Source organism: Fukomys damarensis, unplaced genomic scaffold (assembly GCF_012274545.1).
Source record: "Fukomys damarensis isolate Sample0158 unplaced genomic scaffold, DMR_v1.0_HiC HiC_scaffold_39, whole genome shotgun sequence".
Lineage (NCBI taxonomy): Eukaryota > Metazoa > Chordata > Mammalia > Rodentia > Bathyergidae > Fukomys > Fukomys damarensis.
The window spans coordinates 125,890,098-125,908,181 of NW_022900951.1; the positions used below are offsets into that span (position 1 = coordinate 125,890,098).

The following is an 18,084-nucleotide window of genomic DNA, read 5'->3' on the forward strand; positions in this document are numbered from 1 at the left end:
CACACACACACACACACACACACACACCCCTCTCTCTCTCTCTCTCTCTCTCTCTCTCTCTCTCTCTCTCTCTCTCTCTCTCCTCTTTGTGCTTCAGCGTCACCATCTGTCTGGGGGACGGTTTGAGCCCAGTGGTACCCTGACAAGGTGGGGGCTAGGGCAAAGGAAGCAGGGCCCAGGGAACAGGCACAGGAGCAAGCCAGGAAACCTGAGAAGGGGGCCACCCACCCAGGCACTCTCTCCTCCTTGGTCCTCGGTGCGTGCCAGGCAGCTCACATGTCTAGAAGTCCTATGTGGGGGAGGGGAACAGACAAAGGTTGAAAATCTGAAGGGGGAACAAACTCAAACTGCAAAGAAATGAGCCACACCTTGAATGCTTTGCTGATTGCTTTATTTCTATATTCCCCTTTTCAGATGATGGTGACAGAAAGCAGATGGATCCCCTCCCTCCCCACCCCCCTTAAAATACAGACACAGATTTCATTTAGCATATACAAGCATTGGGGCGATGGTCCAAATTCATCTCACTGGGTGACTAGAGCCAGTAGAAGGTCCATCTAGGGGGCAGTCTGAGCACCTCAGGCCCAGGAATTGGGCAGGTCAAAGAAGAAAAGAGCCTGCCATTCTGGGGTGCCAGGAGAGGCAAAAGAATCAAATTGTGGTGAACAGAGCTGCCTAGCCCTGTGATGTGGCCTAAAAGATGACAGTGGGCTCCTGAGTGGCTTCCAGTGAGGTCTACAGCCCCATAGAAATCTGTGCCTCAGGGTTCCCATCTGCATAATGGGGATAAGAATCTGGCCCTGTGGATGTTGCAGGGCTCTACTGAGGCTCCAAATAGAAAGGGTTTTTCAAAAGTGTTTCTCCAGAGGCCAACTGTTGTACAAATTTAAGGTAGTCCAATTGAATGGCTGTAATTGTGAGTACCCCGAGAATAAGAGTGGACTGGCTCTTGGGTCCGGGAACCAAGGAAGCTGTCAAACTCCGACTGAGCCCAAGGTGGGCACCAAGGAACGGTGGGTAATGCCCACTGCAAAGCAGAGTTTCTTTCATTTCTTGGCCCCCGGGAAATTACCAAAGCCTAACACCTGGCCAGGGCTGGGAAAGTCACGGGGTAAGTTACAGCAAGAATCACAAGGGTCAAGGGAGAGGAAGAGGGGGCATCAAAGCAGGGGGTAGTTACTTCACCACACACCAAAGTAGACAGATACCCACTGGATGCAGGGCATTGAACTGGTGGTGCAGATGGAAGCAGGGGGGGGAGAGGGAGGTGTCACAGCAGCAGAGGGAGGGATGCTGTCCCCAAAAGACCCACTTGCTGGCTCCTCTCCTCCTAAAGAGATAACACCAGTGCCTGTCTATCTGCATGTGGAGGGGGGGTAGGGAAAAAACTAGGATGGGGTCCTCCTGTACTCTTGTCTAGCCCTTTAAGGAGGCATCAGGATAGGGAAAATAGCTGGTCTGTGCACTTTGAGGTGGAGGCCTGAGCTGGGCCTATAGCATCACAAAGGCAGTCGTGGTTTTTTTGTTGGAAAAAGGCAGTGATTGTCAGCATGGCTGCAAGTGAGCCGATCCGCTCATAGGTGGGCAGGGTTTTAGGGAGCCGATCATTAAGAGCCTGCAATCATGAAGACTGAGCACGGTGAATGCCTTTCTGGAATAGAGGTGGGTGCGGTTCTTTGAAAGGGGGTGCTGAGAAGATCGAGGGAAGGGACTCATGGGGAGAGGGCTACCAAAGACAAACTCTTCACAGGCTTGTATTTGGAGAACAAGGGAGGAAAAACACTTAGGTGCTCCTGCTGCTGCCGCTGTCCCCCAACTCCCTTGGCAAAAGGGCTTGAGACCTCCCGGGGAACTGAGGAGTCCGCGCCCTGCAAGGAACCTACTGGCACCTACAGGTTAAGGCAAACAAGCCAGTAGATCACATTGAAGAAGAAGAAGGCGAGCGGGAAAACAACTCGTGAGTAGTTATCCAGGCGGAAGAGGTGGATGCGCAGGCGCCCCTTCTGCCAGGTAAAGCCCTCGCACTCAGGGGCCATGCAGAAATACTTCCTGAAACGCTTGAGGCATCCGGAGAACCTTCCACGGGGGGGCTCAGGGACACTTGGGCTGGGGAGCTCCTGCAGCGAGCAAGACACGTGTTCCTCTCCATCATTTCCCTCAGAGGTGACAACCTCACACACAAACACCTCCTCCTGCTGGCGGGCACGGGCGCGGGCAAGAGCACGGGCACGGGCGCTGCTGACAGGAGGCTGCATGGGACAAATGAAGAAAAGGGATGAAAGACAAGAGTCAAGGGAAGGAGAGCCACACACCTGTGGGTTCAAGTTTTCTGCAAACTCAGTTCCTTGGCACACCAGCATCTTAATCACACTGACAAGTCGATTTCCCCCAACTCCTGACCGCCGGGTGCTCTAACCTTAATGCCTTCTTGGCCATGACTCCACCCCACCCCCCCAAAGCCTCACCACCACTCCTATCCCCAGCTCATACATAGCGCAGGATCGGAGAAGCATGGGTCTTCTTGTAATTGTAGGTCAGGAAGTTGAGGATGGCAAACTCCAACAGAGCACAGAAGCAGAAGACGAAGCAGATGGCGATATAGAAGTCCAGGATCGTGATATAGGAGACGCGAGGGAAATTCTTCCGAGAAATAGTGCCCAAAGTAGTCATGGTGAGTACGGAGGTGATCCCTGTGAGGAGAAGGAGTGGAGCAGGCTGAGCTCCTAACCCACACGCTGACAGGAGTCCCCCGTGTCCATGTGCACGCCCATTTTTTTACCCTCTCACCTAAAGAGGTCCTGGCTGGAGCAGAGTCTCTCTGGATCCAAAAGGAAACCCAAGACAGCATAGTAGTCACAGAAGAAGGAACATAGTTTTGAACGGCAATATAGCCAAACTGCCTACTCATATTGAAGAAAAACGTCATAACCATGTAGTTACCTGGAAAACATTAAAAAACAAAAAACATGGTGTGATATACAACAGGGCATACACAGTAAGAATCCTACTACTCAATTCACAAGGTTCCCTGCCCCGGTCAAATGACAGAGGCATACTATTCTGGTGTAACACGCACAGGACCAGAAGGAGCCCAGAGAGACAGTGCATGGCTAGCTGAGAGGGCCGCCAAAGCCAGAATCATTGCAGCTTCTTTTTCAGTTCATGGTCCCACCCCAAGAGCTGTCTTTGCAGGGTGGCAGGAGAGTCAGAGGAAAGTTAAAAAATCAGTTAGTCCTCTTGTTATCGGGCCCACACAGCTGACGTGCAGAAGGCTGACTTTGCTTCACACCTACTCAGATGTCCCGCCTGTATGAGGGGATGGGGGCATGTGCTGTGACCAGTCTTCTTTCTGCACATACAATGCTTCACTAGGGGAGGGGGCCCCCAAACTTATGGGGTCTCCAGGGCTCCATACTCAGAATCAACTCTACCCTCTGACACTAAAGGCCCAAAGTGACCCAGATCCAACTGATGGCTTCACACGCATGCACACGCACACGCACACGCACACACACATGTGCACACATGCACCTTACTCAAAGCTAATCTCATGGGTTCTCATTTGAGCCAGCCCCCTTGGTGCTCAGTCTGCAGAGTACACCTATACCCCCACAAGGGAGACTGGCGTGTTCACATTCCTTTGGGCATGTGTCTCTACTCTTGCTCTCACCCTAGATAGCAATGGCTCCCGCAGGACCCGAGGACAACTTGCATCTCCAGTTTCCAGTTGTATCTTCAGGCTGCCAGTGCTTTGATACATACATCTGCCCCATACACTCTGTATCCTAGCCTGCCTCCATGGCTCCTTTGGGCTTTTCTGAGTCCAAAGCACTCAGACTAGAAGGAAGAGTGGACTCAAGGCTTTGAAGAATGAGGGGGAAAGATGAGCTAGGGCTGTGGAGACTGTAAAAGAACCTGATCTATGTCTAGGGGAATACAGGACATCGTTTATCACTATCAATATCACAATGTATTTGCAAGAGCTCCAGTCCCGGGTCATTTGTGATATGTACATCCAAACTCCCACTTCAGTGATCCCATACAATTCCTTGGCCTCGAAGTAGGTCTGCTTTGAAATTCTTTGAAGGCATGGCTCACTTAGGCACTGCAGTCTAGCCCCTGCCCATCCCAGCCTGGAGTAGACTGGAAACCAGAGGATGCTTATGACCCTTCCTGCTGTCCGCAGCAGGTGTGGAAAGCATACCAGAACACTAACCTGCCCGTGCAAGGGAGATGGCCTGTGAACAGGTGTGGGTGTGCTGGAGCTGAAGGAGAGAAGCCTTTCCCACTCACCTTGGCAGCTCTGACACTCGGGAGCGACACTTCTCAGACTCCTCTGGAAAAAAGACAAGGAAGTGGCCGGGAGCAGTGGGAAACCTGGTTCCAGAGCAGGAGCTTTGAGGCCACTTGCAGAGAAAAGTGGCCAGGATGTACTGATCAAGTTCCTAGTTCTCTTGCCCTGGTGTCTGGATTATAAATTAAGAGCCTGCTAATTAGCCGTAACTACCCCAGTCCCCACAAAACTGCAAGTTTACATGTGCTTGTCTATTGGACTTCTCTACTTTAATCTTGTTTACTCTGGCCAAAGAAGAAATTTATCCACTTGTCAAAAGATAAGTTTGTTTTTGAAAGTCATGAGAAGAATGCTAATACACATTCTTCTTCCTGATAAGTGGAGAAACCAGGGTGAGCAAAGAGAGATATATATATATAGGACTGAGGAGGCAAAGCAAGAAAAAGAAATACTAAAGATGTTTGCTGGTCTTACTCTTACCTGCCTTGCCCAGACCATGGATGATCACTGAGCTGTGAGGGGGAGAAAATTTAAAAAGCCCAGAGGACTTGGACTAGAAGGATGAGTGGACCCGAGGCTTTGAAGAACAATGGAGAAAAATAAACTAGGGCTGTGAAAACTACAACAGAACATGATCTAGGTCTAGGGGAATACAGGTCCTTTAATTCTGATCTACTGTAAGAGTGGCTGGCCTTAATGTAAGTTGGATAGTGCTGGGGAAAAAGAACTATGTCCAAAGGGGAGAAGTTCCAGAGTCCCAATGTCATGAAACATGGAGAGATTGCTGATGGGCACAGGTGCCTGTCTAGAGAAGGAAGAAAACTCCTTGCAAGACAGTCAACAACTGACTGCTTTAAGATTCCACTGAAGCTCCAAAGGTGTCAATGGAAGATGATTCACTCACTGGGGGCAAAGGCAGATTTTCTGAGACCTCATGAAGCAGAGGTCCTCTGGTTCAAGGTCAAGGTGACCAGAGTAGAAAGCTAGCACTGCATTTTGACCTACTGGGAGATGAGCACACAGGTCTCCTTCAGATAGAGAGCAGGAGTGGACTGGAACAGTGTGAGAACAGCCCTACAGATCACACTGACCCGGGAAAACATGTTCAGCAGGAAAGAAAGAAGACCTGGTGGTGCTTACCTAGTGTCATTGACCTGGTGATGATGCTGGCCGTGGGGCTTTGTAGTCACTAGGGCACCATTTTGAAACAATGCACAATCATCTACTAAATGGAACCACTAGTGACTTAAAAGCCCCTGGGCCTTGTCTCCTCTGATACCATTGATGGAGAAACTGAGGTACAGAAAGCTAAGAGATAGGCCCATGGTTAGTTGGCAGAAGAGCTAAGATATTGGTAAAGATAGTAGAATTGCTTCCCTAGAACCCCCAGGAAAAAGCAAAGCATTTGCAAAGCAGACTTTGCCCCTTGCCTAGTATTGCACAAGCATAGCTCTAACCAGGTAAGCATGAGATGTCCTTTACTGAGTGACTACTAACTCAACAAGTGAAGCAAAAGTTAGTTTTCTGTCTAACCACACAGAAGCAAAGCAAACAAATGGCGGCTTGGGTGACTCATTCCATCCACATTCTGGAAACGATGAGGGCAGTGCCTCCACTGCCCTGAACTTGGTCAGTACGTGAGAAGAGGGTTTCCAGGAATGCTCTGGAAGCAACCCTGGGATGGTCCCTTGGGTCCTCATTCGGATCACCTAGAAACACAAGCAAAGATGCTCACACCTAATTGTGAGCTGAAAGTTGAGACCCAGGACCCTCCCCTTTTGTCCTTGTTGGGGACACAATCTGAAAACCAGTAGTCATCATGTCTATGCTTAAACCACCATGAATTTTCTGACAGCAGTGTATGTTTTTGCAGAGCTGCTCGTCTAAGCTAAACGTCAGTGTAGCAGCACTGCAGCTTCCGGAATCTCCTTCACTGCCCCAGCTGCCATTAGAACTCTAGTCTCCATCTCCCATTAAGATGGACCTTGCTTCCCTTTCAACCAGCTTGGACTGTTCTGGATATGGTGATCTCACATGCACTCCATTCCCTAGCTGTCCAAATAGGTCAGTGCTGTAACAAAGACCTTGAAACTGGAGGGCTTGCATGAGAAGCTGGTTGCAAATCTGATGGCAACAAAATTTTATTTACTCACCTAACCTCTCAAGAGGCATGGCAGAGCACTTACTTCTTTGCAGATGAGACTGAGACATAGTGTAAAGTCTCAGTTTCCTCTGCAAACAGTTGTAAGTGCTTAGCATGTACAAGGCAGGAGCCATGTCCTGATGGCGTGGGTGCACAGCATCTGTACAGGAGGCCACCTCCATGTAGCCCTACCACCTTCTTGGGCCTCTGCCTGGCCCTGGTTCCCATGGCACACTTACCAGCAGGGGTGGAGACAACTTCAGTTTTGTTGCTCATTCCAGTAAAGTCAAACTGGAAAAGTTTCCAGGTGTTCGTCTCATCCATTTCAATATTGAAATGCTCCAACTTGTATATGAGCTCAGTCACAGGATAGGAAACTGGAAAGCAAAAAGGGTCAAATGAGACTGGGAAGCCCAGTTGATTTGCCCTCCAGCATGGAGTCAGCCTGAGCAATGCCTCGGAGCTCTTACTCTAGCCTCGCCAGCTGTGGGACTCAGCCTCTCTTACCTGGTTGTTGAAGTCCACTCAATAAGTGCATTAACTGAGCATTCCTCAGTACCAGGCCCTGGGCTGCAAATACAGAGATGAGCAAGGCATGAACCCTGCCCTTTAGCATCCACATTTTATAGAGTAAGACAGTGAGTGGTATTCAACTGTGACTTTTGGAGTTGCCCTAAAGAACCTTTTCCCATAAAACGGTGAGGAAACAAAGTCAGGGAGTATCACTGGGGAACACACTCAGAAAAGACTTCACGGAGCAGGTGACACTCCCAGTAAGTCTTGAAAGTCAAGCCAACATTTCCATGTGGAAGATGTTGAAAGGGTGAGGAGCAGCACTGAAAGGCAAAATGCCTGGTTTACTGTGGAAATGGCAAAATTTCAAAATGGCGAGCTCACAGAGGAGGAGCTAGTCAGGAGAAGGGGGCAAAGGCCAGTTCATGAAGTGCCTTGAGGGTGTTTTGGAGGAATGTGAAATTGATCCATGAGAGTTCGGGCAGGATTGCAAATGAAGAAGTGACCTGGCCTAGATGATGCTTCAGCCAGGTCACGCTGGTCCTTACGTGAGGTCAGCAGGTTGGCCAGCTATGACAGGCCAGTGCAGTAATCCAAGCACAATAAAATGAATGAAGGCAGGAGTTAAAGCTGCGACAGTCAGAATACAGAGAAATAGAAACGGAGGAAGGGCAGATAGAGAATTAGGAGGGAACACCAACAGGATGTGTTGGTTGATTCGATGCAGGAGGTTGGGGACACAGGGAAGCATCAAAGTTCTTGGCATCGGTGAGACAGATGGGAACGCAGAAGCAACATGTTTGGGAGGCAGGGGTTAGATTTCATTTAGGATATGTTCCGTTTCAAAGCAAAGATGTTGCAAAAGTCCAAGGGGAAGACGACAAAGGCCTACACCAAGGTGATGGCAGCAGAGATGGAGAGAAGCAGACATACTTGAGATATATCTCAGAAGCGCGTAGCTCACTTGAGATAGGTGCAAGGAGGAAGGAGGAAATAAGCATGAGGCCCAGATAGAGCAACACAGGGAAGGAGATGAGGCTGGGGGCGGAGGGCAGAGGCTTGGCACTATTTTGGCACCATTTTAGGAGAAAAGCAGAAGCAGAAAAACGTAAAAGGCAAAGAGGAGAAAAAGAAGGGGCCCAACGTGTCTCTGGGTTCCCCGAAACCTGAGAAGGTACTCACAGCTAGAGAAAGACAGAGGGCAAGAGTGAGAATCCATTGGAAATTTGAGCATGTGGAGTGAACATCTCGCGATAATGGACATCCTGGAAGGGAGAGAGGAGCCTCATTAGGCTGGCTCTGAGCGTTTAGGTATCCATCCAGCTTTGACCTGTGCACCACCACTGCTTAGTGGCAACAGCAGAATTTAAGACAAAAAGCTCAAAGGAGAGACAAAAAGAGAAGTTCAGCATGGAAGTATTTAACTACTTTGGGCTCCATCGTCAGAAAATTGTGTGAATTTAGATGTCCCTACCCCTGACACCCCACCTCCCCCTGCCAGTATCTAACCTGCTCTTGGGTTCCAACCGCTGTGTTGCTGCTCCGCCTTGACAATTCCACCACCGTGGACGTGCCTTTACATCCAGTGCCCACTTAGGATGGAATTGTCCAGGCAGTGCACATTCTAGTTGAGGGAGATCTGCGCTGGGAGCCAAGTATCTGGGGTGAGGGGAGCAGTCCCAGCTCTACCACAAACTTGGTCTGTGCCTTTAAACAGAATCTTTTTTTTTTTTTTTTTAGGCCTCAATGTCTTTGTTTACAAGAAGAGGCTGAGCTTGGGAAAACCAGATAGGCCCTCCCTTGAGAATATTGTTCAGGATGAGGGCTCTGTGTGTGAGTCTTTGGCTAGATTCCCAAAAGGGAGGGAGGCTCCCAAGAGGTGACAGCAGAGGCTTGACATACCTAAACCCATATAGCACATTGCCATTCCCGTAGATGCGGACCATCTGGTTGGGCAGGCTCATCTTATAATCTGCGATATTCTTAGAATTCTTGAAGAAGGTGTCCGGGACCCACACGAGGCTCACCATATCACCACTCAGGACAAAGCTGTCAAAGGTCGTATTGTAACGAAGGCGTTCGTCATACCAACTCTGATGTAAGACAATGTCAATGGTGTATTCCTGGTGGGAAGGACAGAAAACCAACTCTCGGGACTGGGCAGACAAAGGACACCCACACACAGATATACCTTTTGCCACCTCTTAACTTTCAATCCTAACGGCAATGTGGTAGAATTCATGGAGCCCTAGGCTGGGATGAGGTCCCTTCTCACTGCCCAGTGACCCGGGCCGAAACATCAGCCAGCCCTTTTGGATTACCACGGCAAAGTGAGCAAGGCCATACAGCAGTTAACACCATTCTCACACCTCAGAATACAAAGGTTTGCCTTAAATGGAGCACCATACTTTCACTTAGCAATCCCCTTTGCACCCACTCTCTGGATGCACGCAGAGAAGGTCTAGTCCTGTTCAGGAGGGCAGGTGTCCAGAAATGACATTTTATTGAATTTAAGATGCCTTTTCCCCACATTTTAGAAACCAGGATACATCTTCCAGTGGATGTATTTTTTAATGTTACATTTTCCCCTCTTTATCTTAACAAACTGTCATTTAAATTTGTTGTGTGTCTTAAATCAGAGGCAACTCTGAATCCAAGAAAGGCACCTGAATGTTAGAATCATGTCCTCTTGAGTCTTCTCTTTTTTCTAGGATGGGCATTTCTGACTAAAAGCTTTCAGTTTCTTAAACCCAACCATTTGTTTTACCAACAGACCTGCAAGGACCACAGAGCCAACTGACAGACTACTCATATGTGACTCTGCCAAGATGCGAACAACCATCCGCAGACATCCGTCTCACAGAACTCAGCCCATGGCACTACTGCACTACCACTCACTTTATGCTGTTTACTCTGGCAAGAAGCAAGTCACTGAGTGACTCCACCATTTGGAAAAGAACACACTGCCTGGTAGAGTGGCAAACATGACAGTAAAAACACAATGGCATTAATCCTCCTAAGAATACTCCTCACTTTGAACACTTATCCCATGGTTCTTGCCACTTCTGAAGCAGCTCTGGACTTCCTCTTTCCTGAGTGTCTTTAGTTGTGCTGTCCTGGCTGCCTCTGCGTCTTGAATCAATTCAAAACGTTTCCCTTTCATGGTCACCATGACTTTGGAGAAAAGCCAGAAGTTGCATGGTGCCAGGTCCAGTGAGGAAGGTGGATGAGGCCACACCATCATCCTTTTAGAAGTCCACCTTTCCATTGGATGGCACTTGGCAGTGCCATTTTGCTGTATTTTTTTTGTCACACCTCATACTCACAAAAGACAACTTGCAGAACTGCTTCAGAAAGTAGAAAGAATGATAGGGTAAGTGTGTTCAAAATGGGGGGGGTATTTTGTGGGGATTCATGGCAATGTATCTTATTGTAATAAATTTGAATGTCAGCATTCACCATATATTTCGATCATGCTTTGCATGTAGAGTCAAGGATGCCAATGATTTCTAAATATGTGGAAACTCGACGTCAATAAAACAATAGAGTAGGTGAGTTGTGGTGATCGTTAAAAGCCCTTTTAGCTCTGATCTAACTAGACTCCGGGGCTGCACATGAGCACATGCATAAACTATTCCAAACAAATTTTGTTGTTTTCCACGTTTCCTTATAAATGAATAAGAGAACATTTCACAGGCAATCTAAGAAACAACATAGAACTTGGTCATGAAAATGACACATCTAGGGCTGGGGATTTAGCTCAGAGGCTACGCCGCCTGCCTCGCAAGCCCAAGGACTGGAGTTCGGTCCCAGGTACCAAAAAAAAAAGACACATCTAGAAGCTATGCCCACACTTAGGAACATGAATAGGTAATTGTGTCAGGGTAAAAAAGCCTAGAGAACAGCCAGCCAATACTGAGTGACACTAGAGAAAACCAAAGTGCCCTAGAATCTGTTCCAAGGGAATATGGAGGGAGACCTACTAGAAACATATGTATTTGCCTGTCGGGGGACTAGAAATTATTGGTGATACCCCCTAAATCACCCAGTGTCCAGCCCTGATAGTGAGACCCTTCCGCTACCGGTGACCAAAGGCCCCATTGCTAAACCCTTTGGTGTCCACTCAGCTGTGTATAGAGGAAAACAGCCTCGAAGTTTGCCTCAAAGTTTTTTCTGTTCCCAGATGTTCCCAAAGGAAAGTGACATTCCTAAATAGATATGGCACCAGTCGGGGAAGACATCTATCCTTGACAAAAAGGTGATGGTGGCTCAATTGCCTGAGCCACACTCATCGCCTCAGCCCCACACTGTCGTGGCAAGTTGGGGAACCTAGCTCAAAATCATTTGAGAAATGTATAAGCACACACACCTTTGGTTGTACACAGCCAAGTTTCTCCTTTCAGCTTTTGTTTGAGGAGCACAGATATTAACCTCAATCCTTCACTTCACTCCTCAGAATTATATCAAAAAATGAAGTACTTTGAGTCATAAGAGAAATGTCCATCTAGTCTCATGGTTTTGGTTTTTTTCAGCTTTAATTGAGTTTATTGGTACATTTTAGGTATACAGTACAGTTACATTCATTGTTGGGATCTTGTACCTCTACATGGCAAGTCTTGATTCTCATTTTTTCCCCTTGTCCCTGCCCTCCCTTCACCCCCTCCTCCCCTCCCCATCTACACTTTCTTTTCATCTTTTCATTATCTCACATTTTTTTCTTTTCCCTTATTACCCTTCCCCTACCCATCCCACCTTCCCTACACCTTTAGCCCCTTTCTCATGTTTTTTCAAACAAGGAGAATCATTTTTCTGCTTTGTTTTATTTTGCCTTTCTAACAAGTGCCCATAACCTCTGAATGTATGTGTGCCTATGCACAGATATATCCGTGATTCTTTGCTCTCTAGACACTGTCTATCCCATGCACTCTCTGCCAAACATCAGGACGGATGTTTACTAGGAAGAAACTGGAAACATGCACCACTGGTATTGAAAGGAGAAAGACAGACTGCAATAGAGCTGCAAGCAGATTGAACAGCACACACCAGAACTGTCACAACACAACTCTGACAGCTCAACTACCTTCTTTATTTTAAAGACAGGGAAACTGAGGCCTGAAGGCATAGGAAGCTGTCCAAAACCACACAAAAATGGCAGCCCACGTGCTGTGCCACTCACAGCACCATTACTATGGCCTTGTACTAGAGTAGGCTGAAGCAGCAGACAGGAGCTCAACAGCCTGCCAACCATTTGCATGGGGCCCCGGAGACCACCCTACCTGGCCTCACCCCACCTGCCTTTACAAAGGGCTCTCGGATTGTTCCCACACTCCCAAGCGGCTGGAAGCCCCAGCTCGGCCAGCAGTCTCCTTGGTCCACGGGCCATGAGAACCACTTGGCGGCTACTGGGAAGCCCACCCCTCCACACCCACACTGTGCTCAAGGTCTGCTATGAAGTGTTTCAATGGGTGCTTCATTTCTAGTCAACACTTTACCAATTGCAAAGTTTTTATACATCAACCAAGAACTATTGGCCCAATGTCTCCCCAGCTTGACAAGGGAACTTGGGATGTACAGTACTTGTCACTTAGCCTAGCTGAATTCAGTACTTAGGAAATGGCTTAATTTGAGTCACCTTCAATAACTGCCAAGCCAGAAACAGCATGGGCAACTGGTGCTGCTGCAACGGGTCATCGATCCCAGTCTCACCACTGTCTTTTAAGGCAGCCTGGGTGTTTCTGAGTTCAGCCAAGAGACTGGCAAAACATCTGATTAAATTCACATGCCTTGCACTCAGGTGTCCTTTTCTGAGGGCAAGGCCTGCATTCGACACATCTGATTCACTGTCCCCTCTGCATCAAGTACAAAGACAAAATCGGGCCTCCCACAGCTTTAACGAAGCAGATACCTTGACCATCCCTCAGGGTTACTTACCTTTGAAGGCTCCGAAAGCCACGTCTCACCCAATCCTACTGTTTTCTGGGTACTGGTGAGCATGGGAAAACTGTGCCTACCCCTTGCCAAGTCAAATCTATAGCTAGGGTGATGTTGGTAAATACCAGTGGATAAATACGAGGAGGGAGAAAGGGACTAGGACACAATTAGAGAAGCAATCACAGAGCAACACCTGGCAACCAAAGACTTAAGGTCACCCAAATAATTATTAGAAAGAAAGAGTCAATGCACAGTGGTGTTTCAAGTTGCTTTATTTTTATTTTGAACGAAGTACAGGAAGATCTAGTCACGACTCCAAATGTCCTCTTCAGGCAGCAAGAGACTTACCTTTTCCAGCTTTGTTCTCAAGGGAGAAGCAATTAAAATCTCCCCCCGCCAAACCCAAACCAAACCAAACCCTCTTGGAGTCATTATAGAAACACAGAGTAAAAAGCATGTGTACCTGGCAGGCCGCATAGGTCAGGCCCTGGGCTTGAAAAGAGTGGAATCAAAACTCAGTACTCACCATGTCCATGATGGAAATAGGGCCCAGGCTCCTGACAAACATCTCAACTTTGACCACGGTGGGCCTCACTGCAAGGGAAGCAGAAGGAGCAGAGGGTAAGTGTCAACCTAGGCATGGGGAGGAAAGGGGACCTATCCCAATTCCTTATTTGCTCTTTCATGGCAAGAATCAGCTCAGGCACTGTGAAGGCTTGGACACACACCTAGCAGGTCAGTGATGTAGTCCAGTTATCTCATTTTAGGGCTAGGAAAACTAAAGGTGAGAGAATGGAAGAGTTTTGAACAGCATTCATGGCACAGCTGAGCCTAGAGTTAATATGGATTATCCAATTGGTCATCAGCAGATGTCCCTGTCCCTTGTGGGCCACCCTCACCTATTACCCATTCCACCCATTCCCCACACCTGTGCCCGCAACCCTCCCTCCCTCCTTCTAGAACTGGGTTCTGCTACTCACCACCAATGCCAGGGCGCAGCTTGTTGTCATAGTTAGTCAGCATCGTGTTTAGAACACGGGATGCTTCTGATATTTTGCTGCTTCTGCTTGGATCCTCCAAAGCATTCGTAACAGCAGTAGTGGCAGAAACCATGGGGGCAGTGGTGGCAACCACTGCAGGGGCACTGATGGGCTTTATTTGTTTAGTTGTGGGCCAGGGGCTGAGGCTGAGGCTGGGGGCAGTAATCGAAATCATCGCAGCTAGATGCTTTATCTTCCAGTGCAGTCTGAGGTCCCACAACCCTAGAATACATACCAACAAAAAGTCAAGCTATGCCCTCCACCCTGCAGGGGCTGCAGCTGGTGCCTCTGGGGACAGAAGCAAACTAAAGTATTTGCAATGCAAGGCTTGGGCCAGGGGCTGAGGCTGAGGCTGGGGGCAGTAATCGAAATCATCGCAGCTAGATGCTTTATCTTCCAGTGCAGTCTGAGGTCCCACAACCCTAGAATACATACCAACAAAAAGTCAAGCTATGCCCTCCACCCTGCAGGGGCTGCAGCTGGTGCCTCTGGGGACAGAAGCAAACTAAAGTATTTGCAATGCAAGGCTTAATTAGAAACTGGTAACAGTAAATGATGGAGCACTAACAGATTATACTGGTTAATTTCTTTTACATCTTTCTGCTCTTTGGGGACTTTCCATGCTATTCCTCTTTCACAATTCTTTATCAACAACAACAACGACAACAAGACCTAGGTTTTCAAAGGGTATTCAATGTAAAATAAAGTCAGAGGGTGTTCTTGTATGAATTGTGGCCCTTCTGCCACTCTTGCTGGCCTGGGCCACCCTTGGGTGCCTGCAGCAGCACCTGGGGGTCAAGGGCAAGCCATGAGCCAGGACTACTGAGGAATGCTTGCTTGCAAGAGCCAGGGCAGCCTCTTCCAAACAGGTCCAGAAGATGGAGGTGTATTCTGCGCTTTCTGTGGGGTTTGTAATACTTGTTGCATTGAGAGCACGAAAGGAGGAAGGGATACTGAAGAACAGCTCTTTGTGGCTGTCTCAGCACTGAAAAAGGCAGTTCTTCTCCCAGAGGCTGCATGTGGGAAATGGACTGCCAACAGGAATTCATCTTGAGTGTCATGGCCAGGCACCAAGTCAACAACAGTCATAATAACAATAACAGTGAGCATTTCAAAGAAGCCGCCTGTGAATGTCTGCACTCCCCTCAGGGTGAGGGCCACTTCACTGGGAGGCAGGGATGAAAGGGCACCAGGGGGCTTCTGAGGTTCTTGTCACACTCCAGTCCATGACCTGGCTTTCTTTATGCCAGGGCAGTCAATTCCTGACCACTCCTTACCTGTACACTCAGGATCTGAGCATTTTTTCCTATAGAAGCTCAAAATCAATGAAAAGCATTTAAAAAATAAAAATGTTCCATCTGCTAATACACACATCTTATTTGGATCCCAATTTTTTCAAAAGCAAACTATAGAAACACTATTTATGACACGACAGGAGAGATTTGAACACCGAGTAGAGAGTTGAGGCATGAATAAATTATTGGTAAATACTTGATGCAATAATGCCTTTTGCTTATATTTGTAAAGTCTTTCAGAGCTAAGCTAATTACACAGGAAATGGTAAGATGTCTGAGGTCTGTTACAAAATAATCTAATCCAGAAAAGGATAGTGGGTAGGGGCGGAGAAAGAAGTGACCTTGAATGCATAAATGTGAGGCTGGTGAGTACATGGAGATTCAGTTTATCATTCCCTCTACTTTCATATATCTTGGAAAAATTACAATTAAAAGCCTTTTAAAAAGCCATCAACTCAAATTAATATATGATGTTGGAAGCCAGAGGGTGGTTTCCTTTGGGGAGATTACACAGGCAGGTGTGTGTGTGTGTGTGTGTGTGTGTGTGTGTGCACACACACGCGCATGTGCGTGTTGGGGGGGCTGCTAATGTTCTTTTTCCTGATCTAAGTGTTAGTTACATGAGCATGTTTACTTTGTGAAAATCTACTGAGTTATTCACTTATGTGATTTAATATTTGTATGTTACACTTGCAAAAGGATTATTTTTTATAAGCCATGAGGCAACTTCCTTTCCAAAATAAGGGGTAAACAGCAGGAGACGTAGGCATGGCCCACGTACTGCAGACCAAGGGGCTGCCAATTTACGTAGCAAAATACATGATTTTGCAGTATCTCAGGCTCTTAAGAGTTGCTTAACTGGCATACAGATGTGCTGTGTCGGGGCCATTTTCTCATGTCTGAGGTGGCTAATTCCCACTGTGGGCTAGGGGAAGAACTGGGCTTGGGAAAAGCAGTTTCCACTCTGAAAAGCCATATCCAGAAGATGTTCTCTTTCCTGAGGCTTTAAGAGTCTCACAGACTAGAGGATAATCCCTCAGTTTTTTGAAGAGATAAGGACTAGCACTATTGGGAAGGAGGGAGGGAGGCAGGGAGACAGGTAGGGAAAATGGAGGCCTGAGACCTCTCAAAATGGTGGCTGGGAACATGGCTGATTAGGGAAGCTTCCAGATGTCTGATAAGCCATGAACAAGAACGCCACCTCCAGGTTCAGAACTGCAGAGGCAAGCAGACACAACTGCACTGGGGTCACCAAAGCCCTCCTGCCCCTGGATTAGTCTGTGGGGAGAGTGCTGTCACAGACTCTGAGGTTATTTGATCTTACAATGAGCTTTTCTCAATTAAAGCAAACAGACAAACAATCTCATCCTGGGGTCCTTGAGGTTAAGGAGCACCTGGTAATGCGCACCTTTCCCCAGCCAGCTATTAAGCTCACTTGTAGAGCTACAAAGAAGAAAAACTTGAAAAACACTCATACACCGGATTAGTGGAATTTTCCACAGGGCTTTTCAGGCATCCATATACCTAGACCAGGGTAGAGGTGAATCTCTACACCCCTGCCCCAGGCTGGCTGGAGAAGGGGAGGGGGGAACTCGAGAAATGGAGATTTTTTTTTTTTCCAAACCAGCTCTCCTTTTCACTTTACAGATGGAAAAACTGAGACTCAGGTGGAAGAAGGGCTGTGCCCAAGTCCAGGATAAGCCTCGGACCTCAGTATGGTCCCCTCCCCCCAGTCCCCTCCCTTCCCTGACATCACAGGTTGCCATGCTGACAGTGCGCATCACTGGCTGCAGCCCTCCCCTGGCTGGAGGGGTGGGTCCACCTCCATGTTGTTTTCCTCTCCGTCCTCCCTCCTCTTCCTGCTGTTCCCCCCAGCCATCTTTGCCCCCCTGCCAGTCACCACTCTCCATGTTTGCTCTCTCAACTAGCCCAAAGCCCACCTGGGCGATGTAGGAGCTGGGAATTCCTAGCACGCACTCAGAGACATTCTCCAAAGCCCACCCTGAAGCACCAGCTGACCAGTGAGGGCCAAACAGTCCCTCCACCTATCCCTCAAACAAATAAGCGAGACAGGAGCCACAAAGCCAGGAGCCATGGAGACTTCGAGAAAACTCTACACTTAGGAACTTGTGACAGTTCACATTCAGCAGGAAACCGTCTCAAAAAAATAGAATAAAATAAAATAAAATTAATGAAGCAGTCACCTTACACCCTAAAAACCCAGAAATTCCTGGGATAACCTTTCCCCCAATATCCCAGGCCCAGAGGAGGGGGGGAGGGAAGCTGGCTGCCACAGAGAATCCCGAGAAGGAGAGGGGGATTGAAGGCCAGGACCCAAACCGCAGATCTCAAAGGAGAAAAGCATTCCAGGCCTCCAGCCAGGGCACAGGGCAGCCCCAGACCCTGTGGGGTGTCTCTGGCTGAGTGAGGAAAGGGGCGTGCGTGTGTGCCTGTGTGTGCAGGGGGAGGACTGCAGTGGAGAGTGCGGAGTGGCTTAGGTGGGACCCCTAAGACTAAACCAAGGCTGTGCCTGGCACCAGCACCTAGAGCAGCGGCGGGATGCGAAGCAAGTAAAGTCAGAGTTGCCTGGAAGCCTGCTGGAGAAAATCGTGAGAGAAGAGAACAGACCAGGCACCGCTCAAACAATTTCCGCGCACTTAGGCTTCCCCAGCCCGAGGGCCACCTCCCGCAGGTCCCCCCGCCTGGCTGGCGATCAGGGTGCCAGACTCCCCTCTGTGTGCGCAGGACTTTGAGAGGGAAGGAGCGCGCGCTCCCCGGCAGCCGCAGGGCTTGGAGGGTCAGAGTGCGGGACGGCAGTGATGGGGGACAGGGTTCCCGGCCTCCTCCCGGACTGCTCCTCGGCGGCCC

The 18,084-nt window shown here is 48.5% G+C and overlaps 1 protein-coding gene across 1 annotated transcript; it reads right to left on the bottom strand.

The window, feature by feature from the left end:
• Positions 1 to 905: 905 nt before the first annotated feature.
• Gabre (gamma-aminobutyric acid type A receptor subunit epsilon) lies at positions 906 to 14,039 on the bottom strand. The gene is made up of 8 exons (XM_010628502.3): positions 13,862 to 14,039; positions 13,408 to 13,475; positions 8,853 to 9,073; positions 8,133 to 8,215; positions 6,677 to 6,814; positions 2,788 to 2,940; positions 2,491 to 2,690; positions 906 to 2,249 (listed from the first exon to the last, which is right to left on the bottom strand). Exons 1-8 carry the CDS (start codon positions 13,992 to 13,994, stop codon positions 1,890 to 1,892), a joined length of 1,356 nt encoding a protein of 451 aa, XP_010626804.1. The 5' UTR covers positions 13,995 to 14,039; the 3' UTR covers positions 906 to 1,889.
• Positions 14,040 to 18,084: the final 4,045 nt, after the last annotated feature.